The sequence below is a fragment of the Puma concolor genome, chromosome E2, assembly GCF_028749965.1.
Source record: "Puma concolor isolate L17-30 chromosome E2, mPumCon1.1.hap2, whole genome shotgun sequence".
NCBI classification, from domain to species: domain Eukaryota; kingdom Metazoa; phylum Chordata; class Mammalia; order Carnivora; family Felidae; genus Puma; species Puma concolor.
The window spans coordinates 736692-761557 of record NC_141681.1 but is presented as its reverse complement, the minus strand read 5'-3'; the positions used below and the strand labels follow the sequence as shown (position 1 = coordinate 761557).

Genomic DNA, 24866 nt, shown 5'->3' with positions numbered 1-24866 from the left:
TAGCTTCAGCTACATTAAAAGCTTTGCTCACTTAATCCTCACGGCCACCTCATGATGTAAGTATTATTAACCCCATTTTACAGAGGAGGCACAGAGAGGCCAAGACCTGGAATACTTTCTAGTATGCTACCAGCAGACTTACACCAGCGGCCACTCTGGGACAAGCAACTGTGGATGGGGTTACTTATTTTTGCTCTTTAACCTTTCTTTGAACTCTTAGATTTTTTATTTTTGTACTCTTAGAATCGCTAAGTCGTCTCAACTGCCATAAGTAAACTGACAAGAACAACAATGAAATCTTCGTGGGGGTGTGCCCTGTGACTCCATTTCTAGAGACCTGACACTCTTTGTCCCAAGAGAGAACTTAGTGGCCGGGAGAGAAGGTGGGGGGAAGGGAGTTGTCGCAGTTCCTTCCAGGGCCTCTCCAGGGCCCGTTCCCCATCCTGCCTCCACCCAGACGGGAACTTCAGTGTCTAGGGCCCCTGCCCCTTTCACAAGTCACTTGAGACCCTCAGCCCCTGCCTGGCATCCTGGCAGCCAGCCCTCTCTGAGAACCAAGATTATCATGGGGACGTTGCATACTGGGAACTTCCCTAATGAGAAGGTGACAAGGTCCCTTGTGGCACCTCTAGGCAAATTAGAATAAGGTGCTTCATCTTCAAGGTCCTCATCTACCAGAAAATTGTCATAGTAAATGTTTAAATGGCTCATCTTTGGATTCAAAGTTATAGCATTTGAAAACACTTAAAAATGATAAAAACACTTGCAGTGTGAGGTATATATGTATCAAGTCAGTGCACGGTCTGATTGGCTGTGCACGGTGCCTTGCCGATCCTGGTGACAAGGCTGGATACTCACCTGGGAGCTCATCTTGACAACCCATGGGGACCCTAGAAAGGCAAGCGTTTGGCGAAACGCCCTGGTGGCCCATACTTACAGCCTCAGGCTCTCGTCCCCGCCGGCAGATGGAAAGGCACTGTGAGTCTGCCACTGGACAGTCTGTGTGAGAGAAAGTGAGGAGAAGGGTCCTGGTCCCCATGGCTGGAGGTTGCCCTAAGGGGGAATGAGACAGAGGAGATCAGACCCTACAATTGTGAGCCGCTACAGTTCCTCCAACTTAAACACCGTCCCATGAGGTCTGCTGTCCCCCCCCCCCCCCGGGGCCCCTCCCCATGGTCCTATCTCTCACTGGGTGACTGAGCCAGCCTGAAAAGGGGCTGCTTGATCTTACCGTTTATCTCCTCTCTAATCTAACTCTAAACGCAGCTTCGGGGCGCCTGGTTGGCTCAGTCGGTTGAGCGTCCGACTTCGGCTCAGGTCATGATCTCGCAGCCTGTGAGTTTGAGCCCCGCATCGGACTCTGTGCTGATGGCTCAGAGCCTGGAGCCTGCTTCGGATTCTGTGTCTCCCTCTCTCTCTGACGCTCCCCCGCTCATGCTCTCTCTCTCTCTCTGTCAAAAATAAATAAAACATTAAAAAAAAAATTTAAACGCAGCTTCTGCACAGCGCCCTGAGTACTCACTGGGCCCTTAGCACCACCATTTATGGGTACGGTTTGCCAGGTGCTGGTGGCCACAGGCAACGTGACCTGAGCAGGGTCTTATGAGAGTGTGTGTGTGAGTGTGACAATTCGTGTGAATGTGTATGATGTGTGCGTGTGCACGTATGAGCTTGTGAGTCTGCATGGATGTTAGTCTGTGGGAGTGTGCATGAGTGACTGTTTTAATGTGATCTATGTGAATGTGAGTGTGCACATGTGAGTGTGCAAATGGGTATTTGTTGAAGGTGTGTGTGACATGGGCCAGTATGTGTGCACTTTGTCCCTTAGGGTGTCTGGAGGCAGATCCTGCCACTCTCTTCCCAGCGCGGGTGGTGCTGTGCCCACGGTCACCTTTGCTGTAACACAGCAGCCAGGCTGGACCCCCTGAGTGATTTTGCTTGGAAGCCTGGACAACCTGGCTCAAGCCCCTCCTTGCCCCCTGGGATGCTGGGAGGATCGTTTTCACTCCTCAATCCTGTGTTTTCATCGCAATCTCAATCCTGTGTTTTCAGTAAAACAGGTAAGAGAACACAGTCCCTCCTCATCAGCTTCTGGGAAAGATGTGTTGAGATAATGTACGCAAGCTCAGCCGCAACGTGGAGCTGGGCATCAGAGCATCACATCAACAGAGGGATGTCGCCCAAAGATGAAACATCCAAGCCCCTGCCGTTGTCTACAGCTATGACAACAGCCGAAAATGTGTGGTTCTCCACGCTGTCCTCGTGCAGACTGGCTCGAGCGGAAATGACGCCTGTTTCTGAGTTGATGTCCAGCTGATGGCTGGGGTCGTGCCCTATCTGGTACCTGAAAGGGATAAACCCTCGGTTCTTACAGGGCTGGGGCCATGTGTCCCCCAACCACCCTCCCGGGGCATAATGAGCTACTGGGGCTGACAGATTTAAGTATTTCCTCCGGCCAGCTCTCCAGGCACGTGGCTGGGTCTCAGCCCTGGGTGCCTTGAGCAGGTCTGAACGGCAGCAAGGCCAAGCCACACCTCCAGTCCTACCTGATTTCCTGAGAGCGGAAGCTGTCTGGGTCCTGGGCCCTGTAGGATGTGATCTCCTGGCCCACACTGGTGTCCTTGGGCATTTCCACCATCTGTATCAGGGGTACAAAGACAGGGGCCTCATTCACGTCCAACACGTCCACGGTGATGACCGTGGCCGTAGAGGTGAAGAGAGATGCCAAGGGCGCTGCATCCACCACTGTCACGTAAAGGACGTACTGCTGCGTGGTCTCAAAATCCAAGCCCTGAAGAACATAGCAGAGGGCGGTCAGGGGACTCAGGCACATAGCTTTCCAGGACTTGGCACAGGAGGCCTCCCTTTTGCTGGCCTGCAAGAGCGCTCAGGCCCTGGCTTGCTACCCTCTGCCTGTCTTGAGGGAAGGCCACAGCTTGGTATGGCGGGCTGTGTTCCAAAGATGGCCACAGAACATCACCCTGAGCGCATCACCCAGAAGCGGGGCCCACGTCCCCTTCCCGTGAACCCCAGCAGGCTTCCACCGTGGTTTCTCCTACTGCAGGTTGCCAGTGTCATGCATTCTGACTTCAAGGCCTTGTTACCCAAGATGAGGCACCCCGCCCTTGCTCACTGGAGCGTGGAGTCAGAGAGCCCTGAGGTCACCATGCTATGAGGAAGCTCATTTGAGCCCCCGGCCTCCCGTCCTGGTCACCTCCAGTCCTGGCCACAACTGTGGGAGAGACCCTGACTCAGAATCACTGAGTCTTTCCTGAATTCCTGACCCATGGAGGTAAAAAACTGTTCCATTTTTTAAGCCACTGAGTTGTGTGTGGGGTGATTTGTTATGTAGCAATAGTGGCTGGTAGGAGGAGCAACCAGAAAGCTCCCGTTTCTGAGCTTTGTAGGCCAGTTCTCCTTTCAAAGAACTGTGGTGGAGGTTTCATATCATCACGCACCCCCGGACTAGTCCTGAGCCAGAACTCCCCGACGGCCGCGTGTGCCCAGCCGTGTGAGTGCACTGGGGTAGAAGGCCCAGCCCCTGCCTCAGCATGGACATCATCCCAGCCGCGAATCTCAGAATTCCCTCTGGCCGAGGCTGGCCTGAGCCGAGACCCATTGGCAGGGCAGAAGCGGCCATGACAGGGAGTGCTCTGTGCTGAGCTGGCGCTTGGATACTTCGCACTTAACAAAGCAGTGAAGAGGGGGACTGTGGTGAGGGTTTTGGCTTCGCCGCTTACTGTGCAGCCCAAGCAGGTGACCTCACTGCTCTGAGCCTCATTTTCCCCATCGTCGCCTGTCCATGATTGCAGCACTTCCCTGCTGGAGTGAATAGTGAGTGTGTTAGTACATAAACAGCCCGTGGCACTTCTTGGGACCCTGTGTTAGCTCTCTGTTTTATTATCCTACACAGGGACAACATGGGTGGTGGGCCCTGAGCAGAATTATCTGAAAGAGTCCCCAGATGGTTGGGCCAGGAGTCAGCTGGGATTGGGTCCTCCTGACTTAGGCCTCGGCACCACCCGCAAGGCATGTGGTTATTCCCAAGGGGTCGATTGGCCGCCTGCTGGCACAATACTCCAGTTTCATGCAGGTCGACAAATGTTCTGGGGCATGTCCTTGGTGGAGTTCTTGATTTTTAGCCCTTCTGTCCCCCAGCCTTGTCGAGATGCCGCCTTTGGCCTTTTCCACGTTTATTCTAGGCGTCCTGGTATTCTGGCACAAGGAGCAGTAAGTGACTACTCCCTCCCCAGCCACTCCTCAGCCAAGCAGAAGTTCCTGAGATTGTCCTTCTCCCCCATGACTCCTTACATTCCCTCTAGGTTTTTTTATTTTAATTTTATTATTTTTTGAATTTACAGTCAAATTAGTTAGCATATACTGCAACAGTGATTTCGGGAGTGGATTCCTTAGTGCCCTTACCCATTTAGACCATCTCCCCTCCCACAACCCCTCCAGTAGCCCTCTGTTTGTTCTCCATATTTATGAGTCTCTTCTGTTTTGTCCCCCTCCCTGTTTTATATTATTTTTGCTTCCCTTCTCTTATGTTCATCTGTTTTGTCTCTTAAAGTCCTCATATGAGTGAGGTCACATGGTATTTGTCTTTCTCTGACTAATTTCTTAGCATAATACCCTCCAGTTCCATCCATGTAGTTGCAAATGGCAAGATTTCATTCTTTTCGATTGCCGAGTAATACTCCATTGTATATGTATACCACATCTTCTTTATCCATTCATCCATCGATGGACATTTGGGCTCTTTCCATACTTTGGCTATTGTCGATAGTGCTGCTATAAACATTGGGGTGCATATGTCCTTTCGAAACAGCACACCTGTATCCTTTGGATAAATACCTAGTAGTGCAATTGCTGGGTCGTAGGGTAGTTCTATTTTAATGTTTTGAGGAACCTCCATACTGTTTTCCAGAGTGGCTGCACCAGCTTACATTCCCACCAACAGTGCAAAAGAGTTCTTTCTCTGCATCCTTGTCAACATCTGTTGTCGCCTGAGTTGTTAATGTTAGCCATTATGACAGGTGTAAGGAGGCATCTCATTGTGGTTTTGATTTGTATTTCCCTGATGATGAGTGAAGTTGGGCATTTTTTCATGTGTTTGTTGGCCATTTGGATGTGTTCTTTGGAGAAGTGTCTGTTCATGTCTTTTGCCCATTTCTTCACTGGATTATTTTTTTGGGGGGGTGTTGAGTTTGATAAGTTCTTTATAGATTTTGGATACTAACCCTTTATCTGATATGTCGTTTGCAAATATCTTCTCCTATTCTGTTGGTTGACTTTTAGTTTTGCTGATTGTTTCCTTCGCTGTGCAAAAGCTTTTTATTTTGATGGGGTCCCAGTAGTTCATTTTTGCTTAGTTTCCCTTGCCTCTGGAGACGTGTTGAGTAAGAAGTTGCTGCGGCCAAGATCAAAGAGGTTTTTGCCTTCTTTCTCCTCGAGGATTTTGATGGCTTCCTGTCTTACATTTAGGTCTTTCATCCATTTTGAGTTTATTTTTGTGTCTGGTGCAAGAAAGTGGAAAGTGGTCCAGATTCATTCTTCTGCATGTCGCTGTCCAGTTTTCCCATCACCGCTTGCTGAAGAGACTGTCTTTATTCCATTGGATATTCTTTCCTGCTTTGTCAAAGGTTAGTTGGCCATACGTTTGTGGGTTCCTTTCTGGGTTCTCTATTCTGTTCCATTGATCTGAGTGTCTGTGCTTGTGCCAGTACCATACTGTCTTGCTGATTACAGCTTTGTAAGACAGCTCGAAGTCCGGGATTGTGATGCCTCCTGCTTTAGTTTTCTTTTCCAAGGTTGCTTTGGCTATTCGGTGTCTTTTCTGGTTCCATACACATTTTAGGATTATTTGTTGTCGCCCTGTGAAGAATGCTGGTGTTATTTTCATAGGGATTGCATTGAATATGTAGATTGCTTTGGGTAGTATCAATATTTTAACAATATTTACTCTTCCTATTCAGGAGCATGGAATCTTTTTCCATTTTTTTGTGTCTTCTTCAATTTCTTTCATAAGCTTTCTATTGTTTTCAGTGTATAGATTTTTTACCTCTTTGGTTAGATTTATTCCTAGGTGTTTTATGGTTTTGGTGCAATTGTACATGGGATCAATTCCTTGATTTCTCTTTCTGTTGCTTCATTGTTGGTGAATAGGAATGCAACCGCTTTCTGTGTGTTGATTTTATATCCTGCCACTTTGCTGAATTCATGGATCACTTCTAGCAGTTTTTTGGTGGAATCTTTAGGGTTTTCCATATAGAGTACCACGTCATCTGCGAAGAGTGAAAGTTTGACCTCCTCCTGGCCGATTTGGGTGCCTTTTATTTATTTATTTTTTTTTAATTTTTTTTTTCAACGTTTATTTATTTTTGGGACAGAGAGAGACAGAGCATGAACGGGGGAGGGGCAGAGAGAGAGGGAGACACAGAATCGGAAACAGGCTCCAGGCTCTGAGCCATCAGCCCAGAGCCTGACGCGGGGCTCGAACTCACGGACCGCAAGATCGTGACCTGGCTGAAGTCGGACGCTTAACCGACTGCGCCACCCAGGCGCCCCTTGGGTGCCTTTTATTTCTTTGTGTTGTCTGATTTCAGAGGCTAGGACTTCCAATACTATGTTGAATAACAGTGGTGAGAGTGGACATCCCTGTCTTGTTCCTGACCTTAGGGGGAAAGCTCTCAGTTTTCCCCCATTGAGGATGATATTAGCATTGGGTCGTTCATATATAGCTTTTATGATCTCGAGGTATGATCCTTCTATCCCTACTTTCTTGAGGGTATTTATCAAGAAAGGATGCTGTATTTTGTCAAATGCTTTCTCTGCATCTATTGAGAGGATCATGTAATTCTTGTCCTTTCTTTTATTGACGTGATCAATCACATTGATTGTTGTGCGGATATTGAACCAGCCCTGCATCCCAGCTATAAATCCCACTTGTTCATGGTGAATAATATTTTTAATGTATTGTTGGGTCTGGTTGGCTAATATCTTGTGGAAGGTTTTTGTGTCCAGATTCATCAGGGAAATTGGTCTATAGTTCTCCTCTTTTGTGGGGTCTCTGTCTGGTTTTGGAATCAAACTAATGCTGGCTTCATAGAAAGAGTTTGGAAGTTTTCCTTCCATTTCTATTTTTTGGAACAGCTTCAAGAGAATAGGTGTTAACTCTTCCTTAAATGTTTGTTAAAATTCCCCTGGAATTTCCCCTGGAAAGCCATCTGGCCCTGGGCTCTTGTTCTTTGGGAGATTTTTGATTACTAATTCGATTTCTTTACTGGTTATGGGCCTGTTCAAATTTCCTATTTCTTCCTGTTTCAGTTTTGGTAGTTTATATATTTCTAGGAATTTGTCCATTATTTCCAGATTGCCCATTTTATTGTCGTATAATTTCTCATAATATTCTCTTATTATTGTTTTTATTTCTGCTGTGTTGGTTGTGATCTCTCCTCTTTCATTCTTGATTTCATTTACTTGGGTCCTTTCTTTTTTCTTTTTGATCAAACTGGCTAGTGGTTTATCAATTTTGTTAATTCTTTCAAAGAGCCAGCTTCTGGTTTCATTTATTTGCTGTTCTTTTCCCAGCTCTTTAAGGTGTAAGGTTAGGTTGTGTATCTGAGATCTTTCTTCCTTCTTTAGGAAGGCCTGGATTGCTATGTACTTCCCTCTTATGACTGCTCTTGCTGTGTCCCAGAGGTTTTGGGTTGTAGTGTTATCATTTTCATTGGCTTCCATATACTTCTTAATTTCCTCTTTAACTTCTTGGTTAGCCCATTCATTCTTTAGTAGGATGTTCTTTAGTCTCCAAGTATTTGTTACCTTTCCAAATTTTTTCTTGCAGTTGATTTCGAGTTTCATAGTGTTGTGGTCGGAAAATATGCATGGTATGATCTCGATCTTTTTGTACTTGATTTGTGTCCCAGTATGTGGTCTATTCTGGAGAATGTTCCGTGTGCACTGGAGAAGAACGTATATTCTTCTGCTTTAGGATGAAATGATCTGAATATCTCTGTTAAGTCCATCTGGTCCAGTGTGTCATTCAAAGCCATTGTCTCCTTGTTGATTTTTTGATTAGATAATCTGTCCATTGCTGTGAGTGGGGTGTTGAAGTCTCCTACTATTATGGTATTACTATAGATGAGTTTCTTTATATTTATGATTAATTGATTTATATATTTGGGTGTCTCACATTTGGTGCATAAATGTTTACAATTGTTAGGTCTTCTTGGTGGATAGACCCCTGGATTATGATATAATGCCCTTCTGCATCTCTTGATACAGTCTTTATTTTAAAATCTAGATTGTCTGATATAAGTGTGGCTACTCTGGCTTTCTTTTGTTGACCATTAGCATGATAGATGGTTCTCCATCCCCTTACTTTCAATCTGAAGGTGTCTTTAGGTCTAAAGTGGATTTCTGGTAAACAGCATATAGATGGATATTGTTTTCTTATCCATTCTGTTACCCTATGTCTTTTGATTGGAGCATTGAGTCCATTGACATTTAGAGTGAGTACTGAAAGATATGAATTTATTGCCATGATGTTGCTTGTAGAATTGGAGTTTCTGGTGGTGTTCTTTGGTCCTTTCTAATCATTGTTGCTTTTGGTATTTATTTATTTATTTATTTATTTATTTAATATTTTCATCTTTTCTCCTCTGAGAGAGTCCCCCTTAAATTTTCTTGCAGGGCTGGTTTAGTGGTCACAAACTCCTTTAATTTTTGTTTGGGAAACTTTTTATCTCTTCTTCTATTTTGAATGACAGCCTTGCTGGATAAAGAATTCTTGGCTGCATATTTTTCTAATTCAGCACGTTAAATATATCCTGCCACTCCTCTCTGGCCTGCCAAGTTTTGTCAAAAGGTCTGCCGCAAACCTGATCTGTCTTCCCTTGTAGGTTAAGGACTTTTTTTTCCCTTGCTGCTTTCATGATTCTCTCCTTGCCTGGTATTTTGTGAATTTAACTATGATATGCCTTGTTGATGGTCGGTTTTTGTTGAATCTAAAGGGAGTCCTCTGTGCTTCCTGGATTTTGATGTCTGTGTCTTTCCCCAGGTTAGGAAAGTTTTCTTTTATGATTTGCTCACATAACCCTTGTACCCCTCTCTCTCTCTCTTCCTCTTCTGGGACCCCTATGATTCTGATGTTGTTCCTTTTTAATGAGTCACTGGTTTCTCTAATTCTTAAATCGTGCTCTTTTGCCTTAATCTCCCTCTTTTTTCTGCTTCATTATTCTCCATAAGTTTGTCTCTATATCGCTGATTCTCCATCCTTGCTGCCGCTGCATCCATCCGTGATTGCAGCTCAGTTACAGCATTTTTTTATTTCATCCTGACTAGTTTTTACTTCTTTTATCTCCGCAGAAAGTGATTCTAATCTATTTTCAACTCCAGCTAGTATTCTTATTATCATGATTCTAAATTCTGGTTCAGACATCTTGCTTGTATCTGTATTGGTTAAATCTCTGGCTGTCATTTCTTAGTGCTCTTTCTTTTGGAGTGAATTCCTTTGTTTCATCATTTTGAAGGGAGAAAAGGAATTAATGAGGTAGAAAAAATTAAAATTAAAAAAATAAAATTAAAAAATTAAACACACACACACAAAAAAAATCGAATACGTGATGCTAGATCCTAGGTGTGTTTGGATTGTTGAAAGTGGCTTGATAGGTTAGATAAAAAAGGGGGGGGAAAAAAGGAAATCGTTTGAAAACTTGAAAAAATGAATACACTGAAGTAGACTAAAATGAAATGATGGAAGTAAAATAGAATTTGAAAAAAATTTACACAAAAGTAAAGAATATAGTAGAAAAAATTAAAGAAAAATATTTTTAATAAAAATTGAAAATAAAAATGAATTTTTTCCCTTTCTGTTTTCAAGAAAAAGAAAAGAAACAAAAAAGAGAAGAAAAAAGAAAATTGAATAGATGGACCTGCTAACAGATTGAAATACGACTGAAATTACTTCGTTTTCCTGTAGAAGGCAGACTATGAAGCGCTTTATAGTCCATAAACCAAGCCGGTGGTGAGCCTTGTGTTCTTGAAGAGCGAAGTTGGCCCAGTTGGGCGGGGCTCGCTGTAACAGCTCCGCTCTCCCCTAGATGGCGCTGCTAGCCTACTGGGGTGGAGTGTTGCAGGTGGGTGCGAATGCGCATGTGTGGGAGTGGTGAAAATAGCGCCGCCCAGCTATCCAGCCTGTTCTCCCAGATCAGCAATCGCGCACCGGTCCTCTGTCTTCAGCTCTCATCCACTCCCTGCTTTTTCACTCTCCGTGACCAGGCCCCAGTCCATAACTCTCTCCTGAGTTTTGTCTTAGACGCGGCTGTTTTCCCTGGCCCCTTATTTCCGAAAGATTGCGGCTTTGACCCGTTCCGCCCCTCTGCGGGAGGGTCTCACCGAGCAATGGCCGAATGAGCAATGGCCGAATGTCGGCTGCACCCAGGAGCTCCTGCTGGACCCCGCTGTTGCCGGTACCCCGAGACTGCGGCCAGGTGCCAGGCCGCCCCCAAAAAAGTTCGCGAGACAGTGTAGCCGCAGTGTTTTAGGGACCATGGAAAATCACAACCCACACGTGGCACCAGGCTTCACCCTTAATGACCTTGTTCCAGCACCAGCGAATGTGGCCGTTCTCTGGGGTCTTCTGCGACCAGGTGGCCTCAACAGTCTCTACCAAATGTTATTCCAGCAGTGGAACCACTTTTTCCCGTGTGGCCCAAGAACCTCCCGGACTCCACTCTGCTCCTGGGGATTCACACTTCCGACCCGAGCACCACCAGGTATGGAGCTGTGGAGTTTCAGACTCTGCATTCCCCTTGTTTACAGTCTTAATGGAATTTAAACCCTCGCCTTTCTCCTTTTTTAGTTCAGTCCCTGCGGCTGTTTCTAATTTTCCGCTTTCTCTCCAGCTGCTTTTGGGGAAGGGTGCTTTTCCCGTATTCTCCCCCCTCCCCAGTCTCCGTCCTCTCTCTGCCCGCAGAAGCACCTCCCTTCCCGCGGTTTCTCTCTCCCCCAGTTCAGCTCTCCGCGCCGCATCCCTGCCGAATTCTGTGGTTCAGGTTGTGCAGATTGTTGTGTTAGTCCTCCAATCAGTTTTCTAGGTGTGCAGGATGGTTTAGTGTTGGTCTGGCTGTATTTCATGCATGCGAGACACACAAAAAACTTCCATGCTGTTCCGCCATATTGGCTCCCTCCCTCCCCTTCTTGTTTTTTTTGTTTGTTTGTTTTTGTTTATTTTTTTATGTTAGAGAGAGCGAGCGAGAGCGAGTGCATGGATGTGCATGTGCGCATAAGCGGGGAAAGGGCAGAAAGAGAGAGGGAGAGAGAGAATCCCAAACAGGCTCAGGACTGCCAGCAAGGAGCCCAACGTGGGGCGTGAACTCTCCACCCATGAGATCATGACCTGAGCCGAGATCAAGAGTCTGACACTTAATGGACTGAGACACCCAGTTGCCTATCTTTTTGTTTCTCTCTCTCTTTTTGATAGTTTATCTTCAGTTTATCCGGGGGAATGGGGAGTAGATGGTTCCAGGCCCCTGTGCCCACTCTGAAGACCACTGTGGCTCAGGGGACCTGGCTTCCTGCCTCTAGGGGTAAAGCAACAGTTCTAAGCATAAGGGAAGGGAGACAAATGTCTCAGATGAGACGACTGCTCAGGCATTGCTCACAATGACTCTGGAGGCCTGAGTCCTCTATTCTTGAGCCTCCTGTTCTCTCCCCACTTCCTGTCCCACTCACCCCTTCTCAGTGCTTCTGGGGCCCCTCCCACTTTTGGAGGAACCCAAATGAAGACCCCTGTCCCAGTTTAGCTCTCTGAAAACATCCCAGGTTAGTGTTTTTCTGGGAAAAAGCTGTTAATTAGGCAGCATTTCTGAGGTCCAGGGTGATGGCATGGCTGTTTTGATGCAAGGACCGGGGGGGACCCCCATCGCAGTAGAAGGCCCCCACTGGGAAACTGCCTTCCTGGTGTGAGGAGTGTGGTGTCTGCTCCTGTCTTGGTTCAGGGTGGACAGAGCCAATCGATCATGGCGGCCACTTCCTTAGAACTCACACCTACCTTGGCTGTTTTTTTTTTAAGATTTTTTTTTTTCAACGTTTATTTATTTTTGGGACAGAGAGAGACAGAGCATGAACAGGGGAGGGGCAGAGAGAGAGGGAGACACAGAATCGGAAACAGGCTCCAGGATCTGAGCCATCAGCCCAGAGCCTGACGCGGGGCTAGAACTCACGGACCGCGAGATCGTGACCTGGCTGAAGTCGGACGCTCAACCGACTGCGCCACCCAGGCGCCCCTACCTTGGCTGTTTTCACAAGGCCATTGTTGGTCTCCGGGTCCGTGGTGACAGTGTAGAGGCCTGCTCTGTCATTCAGGATGGAAAACACTGCCTTCCCTGCTGGAGAGCCTGGGGCATCTTCTCTCTTCACCTTCAGTCTCAGTATCCCTGCATCCACCTTGTTTTCAAACACCTGGCCCGTGTACTGCAAGAGAAGGACACAGACACTCATTCCTGACATCCTGTGTGGGGACCTGGGAAGCAGCCTGTGGCAGCCTCAAGGGATCTTCAGCAGGATGGGCCATGGTAGAAGGGTCTTTTCTTGAAGCGGGTGTCTGTTGGCCTGAGCGACAGTGAGGGGCACCTGCAAAGGCCCTGCTCAGTACCCTGGACGTGTGCGTCAGCGGTGGGGCTTCCAACAGCTCAGTGTCTACTTCCACTCTGTGCCAAAGGGACGGGAAAGGGTGAAACCGTGTCTCCTAGCTCCTGAAGCTTGGATCCCAAAGTGTGCATCAGCCGAGGAGGATATGTCCCCATGGCCAAGTGCAGCCATTCCGGGCTCTGTTCTCAGGTTGCAGCCACCGTGCGAAGCTCCTCAGATCCCAGCTGAGGCCATTAGCCCCGCAGGCTCAAGAGCCAAGCGAGAAGTTGGACCTAGAGTGGCTCCTCCAGACTGTCCCCCGCACCTCGCTGTCAGGTCCCTTCTGACTCAGTCTCCATGGGGAGCAAGTGTCTCTGTCTTACATCCTGCACACGAGACTGTTAGGAGGGCTCTGCTGGAACACCTTCCAGGCTCAGGTGTGACCCTGACTCCAGCCCTAGTCACCTTGGGAGGGACGCTGGGTTTATTGCCCAGGACTCTGTGGATGATATGGTAACGTCTACAACTGTCTCTGCATTTCGGTTATAGGGAATTCAGGCATGTGAGCCTCTGCTGTTCTCTGTCTCCTTGTATCCTGGCGTACCTGTCTTGGGAACAAAGGACAGAGAAGGATGGGCTTCCTAATTGTAGCACGTCCAGCAGTGGGTTCAAAAGAATTAACTCAATTATTTTTCGGATACATCTTCCAGAGTAGAGACAGTGTGCTCTCTGAGGTCAGACTGGTTCCAATTCCAGCCCACGAATGAATTCCTATTAGCACCTTCCTGTACATTATTTACTGTGGTCCTCATATACCCCCAGAGGACAAAAATCACTGCCCCCCCCCACCCCTTCCATAGATGATAAACACAGGGAGGTCAGACAACTTCTTCTCCATTCAACAAGGCTAACTGATCTGTATTGCTGTCGGGGTAGCACCAGTGGGAGCAGACAGACCCTAATCTGTACTGCAGTTTAGGAGACCAGGGCTACTATCACCTCTGATTTTGGGGAGGGGCACAGAAACACTAAGGTCACAGCTACAGCACTGAGAAGGGGATGCTTGGGACCTAAATCCAAGGCCCACTGCCTTGAGCACATCCCTGGACTTTATGCCAAGGGTCTGGCCCATCTCCCCTGAGAGAAAGCAGCTCAGAGCCTGGGGCTCTAGACACCCAGGTGACCACCCTGTCACCATTCCCAGTGGCCTGAGCAGGGCCAGCCCATGGAATCCAGACCCCATGTCCCTGGGCTTAAGCCAGGTGACCACCAAACAGGTAGGCCTTGGTTAAACCCCTCAAGGCCTGCAGGCTTTGCCTGGAACCTTCCTCATGACTCTCCTATGGCACTGGGCTGCTTAAGAGTGGGCAAGGGGGTCCAGCCTGATGGGGTCAGTGCCAGTTATTCTGTTATTCTCACTGTGTGATTCCCTGCTCTGTAATCCCTGCTACCTAAACAAATCCCAGCCAGGGGTGGCCGCATACCACATTCTGGCTGGTGAGGTCAAAGTGCAAGTCTGCCTGGTGGAGGTTATGGTAAAAAGACACGCGGCATGGCTCTTGATCTCTTCCCTCCCTCTTCTAACTGGATCAGTGGTCTGGTGTAGCAGCCACCATGAAGACAAAACTCACAAGCTAAGGAAGATGGAACAAAAAGAAGGAATCTGTGTCCCTGTGTTGCCGCTTGGTGTGCCCGGAAGCTGGGGCCTTCTGTGTCTGGATTGTGTTACACAGAGCAATAAACCCGTCATGGTTTTCAGCCAATCCTGTTGACTTTTCTGGGTGTGTAGATGAAAGGATGTCTGCCTCAGGCGGTTGAAATCATGCAGGTAAAATGTGTAGACATAAACTGCTCAGTAACTTGGAACTGACAGTTGTTCTTGGTTGGTCTGCACCCTGAGCAGGTACAGATACCTCTGTTTCCCAGTGAGACACTACTGGTGTGACTGCTGCCTGAGTTAGCACTGAGAGCTGGGAGGTTCCTGCCCTACCCTGAGCCACTGGAGAGGCCCACATGGGACTGCCCACCGGGGCCCCACTGAGACACCGCCCTTATCACAGGAAGGATGCCTGTGCCCTGCCCCCGGCTCCACACCCTGTCTAGAGAGTCCTCTCAGGCCATTGCGATGGGGATTTGTGGTTGGAACGCAGAGACTTTGATTCCATTCCAATTGCTGCCTCAACTGAGAATACACAAAGGCACCTGGGACCTTCCTTCCTTGAGGAAATAGCGAGGCAGCATCGCCAGGTGCACTGACGTGACACAAAGTGGCAAGAGGAAGGGACAGTCCTAAAGACCTGAACAAGTACAACAATCAAGATGGTGAGATGGGCTGAGAATGAGCTTTGGCAGGGGGTGGCAGGCAATGGGTTTGAGTGTGGTCTTCTCCGAGGAGGAGGGAAGCGCTGAGACAAGGGCATGACTGGTATGTTGAAAGACCAGCAAGGAAGCACAAAGGCCGGAGCTCAGGGAGGGCCAGTTGAGTAGTGAGGCCAGGGGGATGGGCAGGGGCTTGAGGGCCACAGGAGGGTCATGTGTCCCCTGGGAGAATTTCATCTCCCAAAGACCCGGAGTTTTTGTCTGTGTCATCACAGATGTCCCCATGCCTGGGACAGGACCCGGCCACAAGTAGGTACGAAGTAAATGTCCAATGGTTGAAGAGATAGAATGACTATGCAAATATGCACAGACAGAGTCAGGCTGCAGAGTGAGAATCAAACAGATGTATAAAGATGAGACAGTGTGAGGGAGAGGGACAGACAGACAAGGTGACTTGGATTCCTAGGGGTTTCCAGACACTGTTTTCTAGCCCTCATAAGGCTCAGCTGCCCCCAAGCCTGTCTGTCCCCCACTCTGTTTCTTTACAATAAACTCCTTCTATCCTTTTGCTCATCCAAGTGTCCTGTACCGCACGTCCTCAAAGAATCCCTGTGTCAGTTCCTGCCACCTGGGCCCGAGGTCTCTTTATTCTTAACCAGTGGGATGGGGCTCCCCGTGAACGATTGTGCCCCTAGGACAATGACATCTTGTCTGTGTCATGGACTCTGTCTTTCACACTCATCTGCCCATCTGAGTCACCACCTGGCCCAGAGCAAGCAGCCCTTTCCCTGGGACAGGGAGAGTTTCACCTTGGCTCACCACTCAAAGAAGCAAACTTTGGTGAATTCAGATCATCCCCTCCCAATACTGACCCATATACTGACAGTTTCCTGGATTGGGATCTGATCAATATATTCCCACTCCCAGCACTACACCTGGGAGTCCTGGGTCTCCTTCCGTTATGTGTGCAACACTTATGGGGGCGGGGGATGCTTGCATTTTCCTATTTTCATCAGAGAATGTGGTCCAGAGCGTTCTCAAACACAGCCAGGCTGAGGCTTGAATCATGACACTGCCTGTCAACACGGTGACACATAATTCACTGTAGAACATAGGTCACGAGACATCCATTGACTTTGGCTGGACTTACCAAAGTTGGGCTGAAGCCGGGAGGGTTAGCATTGCTGTGGGTGACTGTGATCACAGCTGTCCCTGTAGAACTTAAGCCTTCACCTTGGAGGTCAGCAGCTTGAATTGTCAGGGTGTATACGGAAGCGATCTGCAGACAAGCAGGTGGCAGTCAGCACTGGGGATGATAGATGCAGGTTTGGCCCATCTGCCCAGTGGCACCCAGAGAGTAAATGTGGAATGCCTGAGGCAGCAAACCTGGCGGACCCTCCCTTCCAGTAAATGACTGGCTCCCGGGAGCGACGGTCCTGTCAGGCTCTCAAGGAGAGGCTGACATGCTGCCCCGTACCTCAGCTTTCACCTTGGCTCACCACTCAGAGAAGTCAACTTTGGTAAATTCGGACCATCCTCTCCCAGAACTGACCCAGGAGGAAAGTTTCCTGGATTGGGATTTGATCAATATATTCCCACTCCCAGCATTACACCTGGGAGTCCTGGGTCCCCTTCAATTATGTGTGCAACACTTATGGGGGCGGGGGATGCTTGCATTTTTCTATTTTCACCAGAGAATGTGGTCTGAATCCCTGGGAAACAGAATCATTTCATTTCGTCAGTTACAGGAATTGTCTTGTGGCTCACATTTCTAATTCACCCCAGTGATACCTTAGGGCTTGCTATATGCCCAGGGCTCAAAGTCAGCCAGGCGGGAGGGTGGGGGGGGGGGGGGGCATCAGCGGGAACCCTGTCTGTGGCAGATAGATGCCTCTTCTGATTGGTTGGTTCATGGTCTAACAGTCAGGAGTCTCTTTTGATTGGTTGAGTGCCTATTCTGACTGGCTGGGAACCTGTTCTGATTGGCTGGTGTCTGCTCCGATTGGCTCATGTTTGTTCTGATTAGTCAGTGTTCTGACTTGTGCCCGAGCCTTACCAGCTGGGACAAATGTACATTTAACTGCACCACCCGGTAGCCCCTCTTGACCCCTGACCTGTTGGTCCAACCCAGAAGTGAGCACAGCGATGATTCCTGTGTCCTGGTTGATGGTGAGCATGTTGGGGTGAGGCACCGAGGGGTCTTGGCTGAGGTCTTGGCCGAGGGGTCAATGGCCGCATTGTAGGTGTTCTCATGGTCATCTGCGTCCGTTGCTGTGATTTGCATCACGGAGGTTCCTGCAAGGACAAAGGGGAGAAGAGTTGATGATTTCAACAGCTAACAACTGGCAGGGCAATACAAATTAACACAGAAATCTAAAATTAAATGTGTTCTTTTTTTGGTCTATTCACTATACAGGTGACAAAAGTACTTATCAAGTGGTATAAGTTCTAGTTCAAATAATTCACCAAATTATTATAATAATTTACAAATGATTTGTTTACTTTTTCCAGAAATCTTTAGGGCGTCCTTTAAAATTCTTTTTAGTTATTTTTCTTTTTAAAGATGTATTTATTTATTTAAGTAATCTCTACACCCAACATGGGGCTTGAACTCAAGACCCCAACCGAGAACAAGAGTCGCTCATTCCGCTGACTGAGCCAGCCAGGTGCCCCAGGGCATCTTTTAAAAAATGTATTTTGGGGCGCCTGGGTGGCGCAGTCGGTTAAGCGTCCGACTTCAGCCAGGTCACGATCTCGCGGTCCGTGAGTTCGAGCCCCGCGTCAGGCTCTGGGCTGATGGCTCGGAGCCTGGAGCCTGTTTCTGATTCTGTCTCCCTCTCTCTCTGCCCCTCCCCCGTTCATGCTCTGTCTCTCTCTGTCCCAAAAAATAAATAAACGTTGAAAAAAAAAATTAAAAAAAAAATGTATTTTATTTTATTTTCTAAGTTTTTATTTCAATTCCAGTTAGGGGCGCCTGGGTGGCTCAGTCGGTGAAGCGTCAGACTTCGGCTCAGGTCATGATCTCGCTGTTTGTGAGTTGGAGCCCCGCTCAGGCTCTGCGCTGACGGCTCGGAGCCTGGAGCCTGCTTCAGATTCTGTGTCTCCCTCTCTCTCTGCCCCTCCCTGACTTGTGCTCTGTCTCTCTCGGTCTATCAATAAATAAATAAATAAATAAATAAATAAATAAATAAATGTAATAATAAAAAAATTAACAAAAATAAATTCCAGTTAGTTAAAATACAGTGTAGTATTAGTTTCAAGTGTACAATATAGTCATTCAAAAATTCCACACCTCCCCTGGTACTTATCTCGACAAGTGCAGTCCTTAATCCCCGTCACCTATTTAACCCATCCCCCACCCCGCTCCCCTCTGGTAACCATCAGTGTGTTCTCTGTAGTTAAGTCTGTTTCTTGGTTTGCCTCCCTCTCTCTTTTGTCTTTAGGGCATCTTTTGACATGGCTGTCGCTGTGGGATCTTGTCCCTCATTAACATGATACTTCAGGGTGCTGAGATGTTATTAGGTGCTCAAGGGGAGGGTCAGGTGACCATTTCATATCTCATCTTTCCAGCTGTTCTGCTGATCTCAGGCCTCTTGTGTCATTCTTCCTTCCCTGCCATTGTCAGGGGAGTCCCATCTGGCCACTGGCCACACATCTGAGCTAGAGCCAAGCACGTAAGCCAGATGGAGGGAAGTGGTGAGAGAGTGGACAAAGGCAGGTGGGGGCAGTGTGTCATGGTAGCTAGAACCAAGCCTCTAGAGTTTGGTCCGCTGAGAGAACCTGAAACAGATCTGTCCCCTACGTGGGTGATAAGAAGACAGCTAGTGCTGGCCAGTGAGCCATGGTTTGTGGTAGGGCCAAAGGCAGCACGAAGATAGAAAATACAGAGAAGAGGAGGAAGAAAGCATTAGTGGCTGTTATGGCGGGCCAGAAGGGAGAAGAAAGCATCCATCATAATGTCATTTCACATGAAACACCCTGTGATTTTTCGGCTTCATTTATCTTCAGTCCGAGAGAATGAGGACCTCAACATCCATTCCCAAAATGTCCGGTTGGAAGTTGTGAGCATGTGGTCCTGTCAGTGTTGCCTATGATGCCGTCATGGGATCCACAGGTTTAGTGTCATGTCTGGAAGTGTAACAACAGCTCCTCGATGTGTAAGTAAGAGCCTGTTGAAACCAGAGTGGCCCCCTAATCAAGAATAATCAGTCAGATTCGTGTTTGTAGGAGCATGTATTAGGAAATATGTAGGGAGAAATGGAAACTGACGCAGAAAGGGTGTGTCGAGGGAGCTATGAAGTGAGAACGGCCACAAGGGGAGGAGGGTCTGCCAGTGGCACCAGTTACAGAGATGCAGAGACCAGCAAATGCAGACAGGACATAGAGACAGAATTGAGGCAACCAGTGAGCATCACCTGGACAGTAGCAGACCCATGATTCCTGGACTTCCTTGGGCCCAAAAGGACCTTCTTGCTTTATGGTCCCTTTTGGCCCCTCTTTGTGGGATCCTTTCCACCTGTAGCCCTCCCCAGTCCCGACTTTTTTGAGCAAGCCTGAGAGGGTTTCTATTGCTTGAAACCCCACCCTAAAAAAATAAAAAAATAAAAAAAGGAAGAAAGAAAGAAAGAAGAACAAGTCATTGCAGTCCTTGATCTGTCCCTTCCAATCTCCAAGTGGAAACTTTCCATGCACTGGAGCCCAGGGTGTGGATTCGTAAGATCTCCTCTGGTTTTTACGCTTTAGTTTCCCAGATTCTTTGTATCTCCCCTGATTTTACTGCATGTGTCACTAAAGCCCTCCATTGTTCAAATTAACCTGGGTGGGCTCTTTCCATCACAGACGCCTCAAAGACCACCCGGGTAAATTCAGGCTTGTTGTCATTCGGGCCTACCACTGTGATCACAGTCTCCGTAGGCTCTTCCACAGCATTCCCAGTCGAAGACGCAGCATGAAAGAAAAGCTGAAAAGCAATAAAGGTGCAGAAGAGGCCAGCCAGTGGGCATCTGTCCCACAGAAGGCCCGTTGCAGTGAGAAGCCACTTTCTTTGTCTCATGTTTCAGTTACCTGGGAGTCTGAGAAAACAGGACTTATTCCAACCTCGTTAATGTTAGTAAGGGTTGCATCTGTTGTCTCCTCAGTGTTTTCTGGTGTGATGCTCAGGGTCAAGTGCTAGCTGTCAGCTTGCCCACCTCTTGCCTTTTCCCTAGAAATTGGCTCAGCCACGCACATTGCCTCCCACGCAGCTGGATGTGACCGTGTGACCACATTCTCATGGTGGGATCATGAGGACTGAGGGCTCTGATTTCTGCAGCACTTGTCTTTGTCCTTCTCAGGCGTGGAAGGTGGACCTGATGGGGAACTCACTTAGACTCTGTGAATGAGGGCAATGACCTTGGGAGGAGAGCAAATTGAAGCTCTATTTGGGTCTTGGTTTCCCTCAGAGGGGTATGGTGGAGAGTCTGCCGGACAAGACACCCCAGAGAGCTGTATTTAAGGGATGCTCAGCTGACATGCATTGAGAATTTACCCAGGACTAGTCGTTGTTCAAAGTGCTTTACATATATTAACCCAACAGCAAAGGGGGTTACTTGAGGGGGTCACTACCACAGCCAGGGCTACAAAGTAAAGAAGTGTCAGAGCTGGGGTCTCACCATGAGTTGTTTCGCTCTGGATCCTACACTCTTAACATTTGGAGATTGTCTAGAATGTTCCAATCTAGAGTCACACAATGCGCTCATTCTCTCTGCTCAGCCCTGTCTGGCCACTTTCTCTCCCCCTGCTGCACCTTTGTCTTTGCTGCAAGAGTCCTGTCTTTTTCCCCTCTAGAATGGGACTCTTCATTATGCGTCTTTGTAGCTAACAGCAGTGGCAGAAACTATAACAACAGTCTACATCTCCCCCCAGTATCGCTGTCTTCCCTGAGCTCAGAAGCTCGCATCTCACAGCCTCCTCACCTTAGTGAGTCTTGGAACTTGTCCACAGCTGCAGAGCTGGTTCTTAGGTTACAAATCCCAGATCTGTACCCCAGCTCTGCTCTGCTCTACCCTCTTAACCCTCCTGTGTGGTACCTGGAATATAATAGATGCTCAAAACATGTTCCATAAGTAACTTCAAAAATTCAGTGGCTGTTTGAAATGTTTAGCAAATGAGATGGCTGCCAGTGCTCCGGCCCCTACAGCCATATAGGAGACACTCGCAACATAGTGGGACTCCTGCTCTCTGTCCAAGGGCATTGTCACCTTTAGCCATCCTGTTTCTCTGTCCATTATAAACACACCACAAGGAGGTTTGTCAGCCCCCATGCCAGTGATGCTGTAGAAAACCTGGATTTTCTTGCCTTTGTCAGATTTGACCTGAAGACAACGCAGAAGCAGAAAAGCAAAAAAGGACCCCAGTCAGGTATGAATCCCTCTCCATAGGGAACCCTAGAACGAAACCAGAGTCCTCCCTTTGCAATACCTGAGCCACCATTTTTGGGAATGGGCCTTTTTCATTCTCTCTGATGGAGATGGGAGGGATAACCCAGTCTCTCTTCTGCCTTCTGAGACCGTAGTGGGCATGAGGGAACATCAGCACCTCCGTCTGGTGTCCAGAGAGAGTACCCTAAAAGGACAGGAGGTGAGGGACCATAGCACAGGCTTAACCGTTCAATGAAGCCGGCTCTTGTAAACACCCCACTGACCTGCTGGAGGGTCTTGTCGCCGCGTAGATCTTTCACCACCAACCCCAGCTTCTGAGGTATCTTGGGAGACCCCTCACTAAAAGGCATCCATTGGGCAAGAAGCTGCAAAGCCATTGATGAAGCAGGTTCAGAACACAGGGGACAGTCTTCAGGACGATGCCCGTGGTCCAGCCTGGGTGTCACTACTCATTGTCTTGTTTCTTCCCAGAAAACAATGGCTTCCACCTCCACCATGGTCTCCAGGCTTTCCCAACACCGTCCTGTGGACAGGAAGGCTGAGAGGGGTGCTCTGAGACATCATGGGAGGGGTTAGGTGGAGTGAACATATTCTTCCTAAACCCATGAGATCAGAGAACTTTCTTGAGGACTGAATACAGTGCATGTTTCAGTCTATACCAAAACTAGGCTAAACTCTGGTATACAAACTCTTTCTGGAAACACCTTTCATGTCCACCGACAGGGTGTTGGTTCAACCACAGCCCAATCCCGGACATGACGTAACAGTGAAAACTGCAAGCAAGGTGTTCAGGATATTTTGTGAAGGGAAAGAGGCAGGTGAGAAAGTTAGATAAAGTAAGATAAAGAAAGTAAGATAGGGGCTCTGGAGGGTTTGGAAAAGAAAAACGTGCAAATATCCAAGCGTGCGTGCAGTTATTTTTGTTCGATGAACAGAAAAGCTGTAACTTGCTGTATTAATTGATATTCCCTCTGAAAAATGAAATTATTTACTGGGTGGTTTTTATTTTCAGTATTTTCTTAACTTTTATTTATTTTATTTTATTTACTTATTTTTAAAAAAAAATCTTTATTTATTTTTGAGAGAGAGAAAGACACAGCATGCACAGGGGAGAGGCAGAGAGAGAGAGGGAGACATAGAATCCAAAGCAGACTCCAGGCTCCGAGCTGTCAGCACAGAGTCTGATGCGGGGCTCGAACCCACAAACTGCGAGATCATGACCTGGGTGGAAGTCGGATGCTTAAGCGACTGAGCCACCCAGGCGCCCCGTATTTACTTATTTTTTAATGTTTATTTGTGTGTGTGAGAGAGAGGCAGGGGAGGGGCAGAGAGAAAGCGGGGACAGAGGATCCGAAGCAGGCTCTGTGCTGACAGGAGCGAGCCCGAGCTCCATGTGGGGCTCAGACTCAGGAAATGCAAGATCCATGACCTGAGCTGAAGTTGGATGCTCAACCAACTGAGCTACTCAGGTGCCCCATTATTTTCAAAGATTTTATTTTATCTTTAATTTTTTTTTGGTTTATTTATTTTTGAGAGAGAGGGAGAGAGTGTGAGTGCGGGAAGGGCAGAGAGAGAGGGAGACACAGAATCGGAAGCAGGCTCCAGGCTCTGAGCCGTCAGCACAGAGCCCGACGCGGGGCTCAAACTTGTGAACCGCGAGATCACGACCTGGGCTGAAGTCAGATGCTTAACCAACTGAGCCACCCAGGCGCCCCTAAAGATTTTATTTTTAAGTAATCTCCACACCCAAAGTGGGGCTCAAACTCAGGACTCAAGAGTCACATTTACTACCGATTGAGCCAGCTAGGCATCCCTGTGTTTTCTTAACTTTAAAAATCATAGCCACTGCACATTATCAGAAAAAAACAACCAAGTTGTTGCTGTGAAGTATGAGAGCAGGGCACCTGGGTGGCTCAGTTGGTTAAGCGTCCGACTTTGGTTTGGGTCATGATCTCGAGGTTCCGTGAGTTCGGGCCCTGCATCAGGCTCTGTGCTGGCAGTTCTGAGCCTGGAGCCTGCTTAGGATTCCCTGTCTCCCTTTCTCTCTCTGCCCCTCCCCTGCTCGCACTCTGTCTCTCTCTCTCAAAAAATAAATAAACCTTAAGTTTTTTTTTTTTTTAAGTATGAGAGCTTGCAAAATAAGATCTTTTTTTTTTTTCCACGTTTATTTATTTTTTTTGGGACAGAGAGAGACAGAGCATGAACGTGGGAGGGGCAGAGAGAGGGAGACACAGAATCAGAAACAGGCTCCAGGCTCTGAGCCATCAGCCCAGAGCCTGACGCAGGGCTCAAACTCACGGACCGCGAGATTGTGACCTGGCTGAAGTCGGAGGCTTAACCGACTGCGCCACCCAGGGGCCCCGCAAAATAAGATCTTAAAGTGCATGTATCAAAATGTTACAGGATTTTTCTCTGGGTGATGAGATTAATAGCCTCTTATAAAAAAGTATCTTAAAAAACTGTCTTTAGTAAATTTTAAACAGTTTAATAATCTTTGAGGACAGCATCTGTGGGTGACATTACTCCACAGTGATAGGTCTTGTTTCAGATACTGGCTGGGTAATAGGACTGGGGCCAGATGGAGTGGAGTCTGAGAATCGAAGACAAATTTAGTAAGTTTCAGATAAGCTTACTCTCCTGTGTTGCTTGGCTTCTGGTTAGGCTTGTCCTCACCCCAGATGTGGAGAGTGTTCTGCGGTTCTGGGTTCTTTGTCAACTGTCCTGGTGAGTGATGCCCTCACCTGCCCAGCTATTGTTCCCAAAGAAGCCGGTAATGTCCCTACCTGGATGGCAGACAAGCAGAGCAGAAAGCAGGTGGGGCCGGCCATAGCTGTGGTATGTGCTGTGGTCACAGAGTGGTGTGGGCCAGAGGCCGCTGGCCACACTGTTCTGTTGCCTCAGCTGCTGACATCCTGTGGCCCAAGGACTATTGACCTACGCGTCCATGGCAATCACAGTGTCAGGGGGAGGTGCTGGGAAGCCAGCAGGTGCAGAGGCCCACCAGGTGTCACAGGAACAGGACAGTGGCCTCAGCTAAGGGCTTCTCAGCTGTCTACCAGGGAACACAGACTTGGAATCCAGTGGATGTCAGTTAGCAGTCATACCTCTGAGCCTCCTCGTCAAAATGAGGATGATGGCCGCCGGCAGCTGGCGGTTGGGCAGGAGGGGGAAATTAACACTTAGCTTCATTGCACGAGGTGATCTGGGACCTTGTGAAATAGTGAGAGCAAGGCTGAAGCCACTTTGGGCGTCATACGCCGTAATTTTCACAGCACAGGTCAACCCTGTTCTGTGAAGGTGGGAGTGCACAAAGGTGTGGTAATGAGAGGTAGATTTTGGGGGGCCATCTTGCAGGCTGGTGGCCACACTGGCAATGAGGTTTTGCTGAAGGGGAGGAAGAAGGAATATACCTGTCCTCATCTTGAAGTGATCAGCTTCCCAGAAGAGTTTCAGGTCAGTTCTGGTGGGAAATGGAGGCAGGAATCACCTGGCAGC

At 48.0% G+C, this 24866-nt stretch overlaps 1 protein-coding gene and 1 long non-coding RNA gene across 2 annotated transcripts; one reads left to right on the top strand and one right to left on the bottom strand.

Moving 5' to 3' along the window:
- The first annotated feature begins 1832 nt into the window (after positions 1–1832).
- LOC147573273 (uncharacterized) lies at positions 1833–14396 on the top strand. The gene is made up of 5 exons (XR_015244557.1): positions 1833–2060; positions 3065–3292; positions 9884–10139; positions 10611–10778; positions 12370–14396. It is a non-coding gene; the product is annotated as an uncharacterized LOC147573273 (long non-coding RNA).
- A 1592-nt stretch (positions 14397–15988) lies between these two features.
- LOC147573272 (cadherin-1-like) lies at positions 15989–24560 on the bottom strand. Its single transcript, XM_086690874.1, is given in 8 exon segments — positions 15989–16231; positions 17067–17165; positions 17168–17247; positions 19768–19912; positions 21412–21555; positions 21635–21736; positions 24155–24213; positions 24476–24560. Coding segments are annotated over 8 exon segments (894 nt in total). The 3' UTR covers positions 15989–16051.
- Positions 24561–24866: the final 306 nt, after the last annotated feature.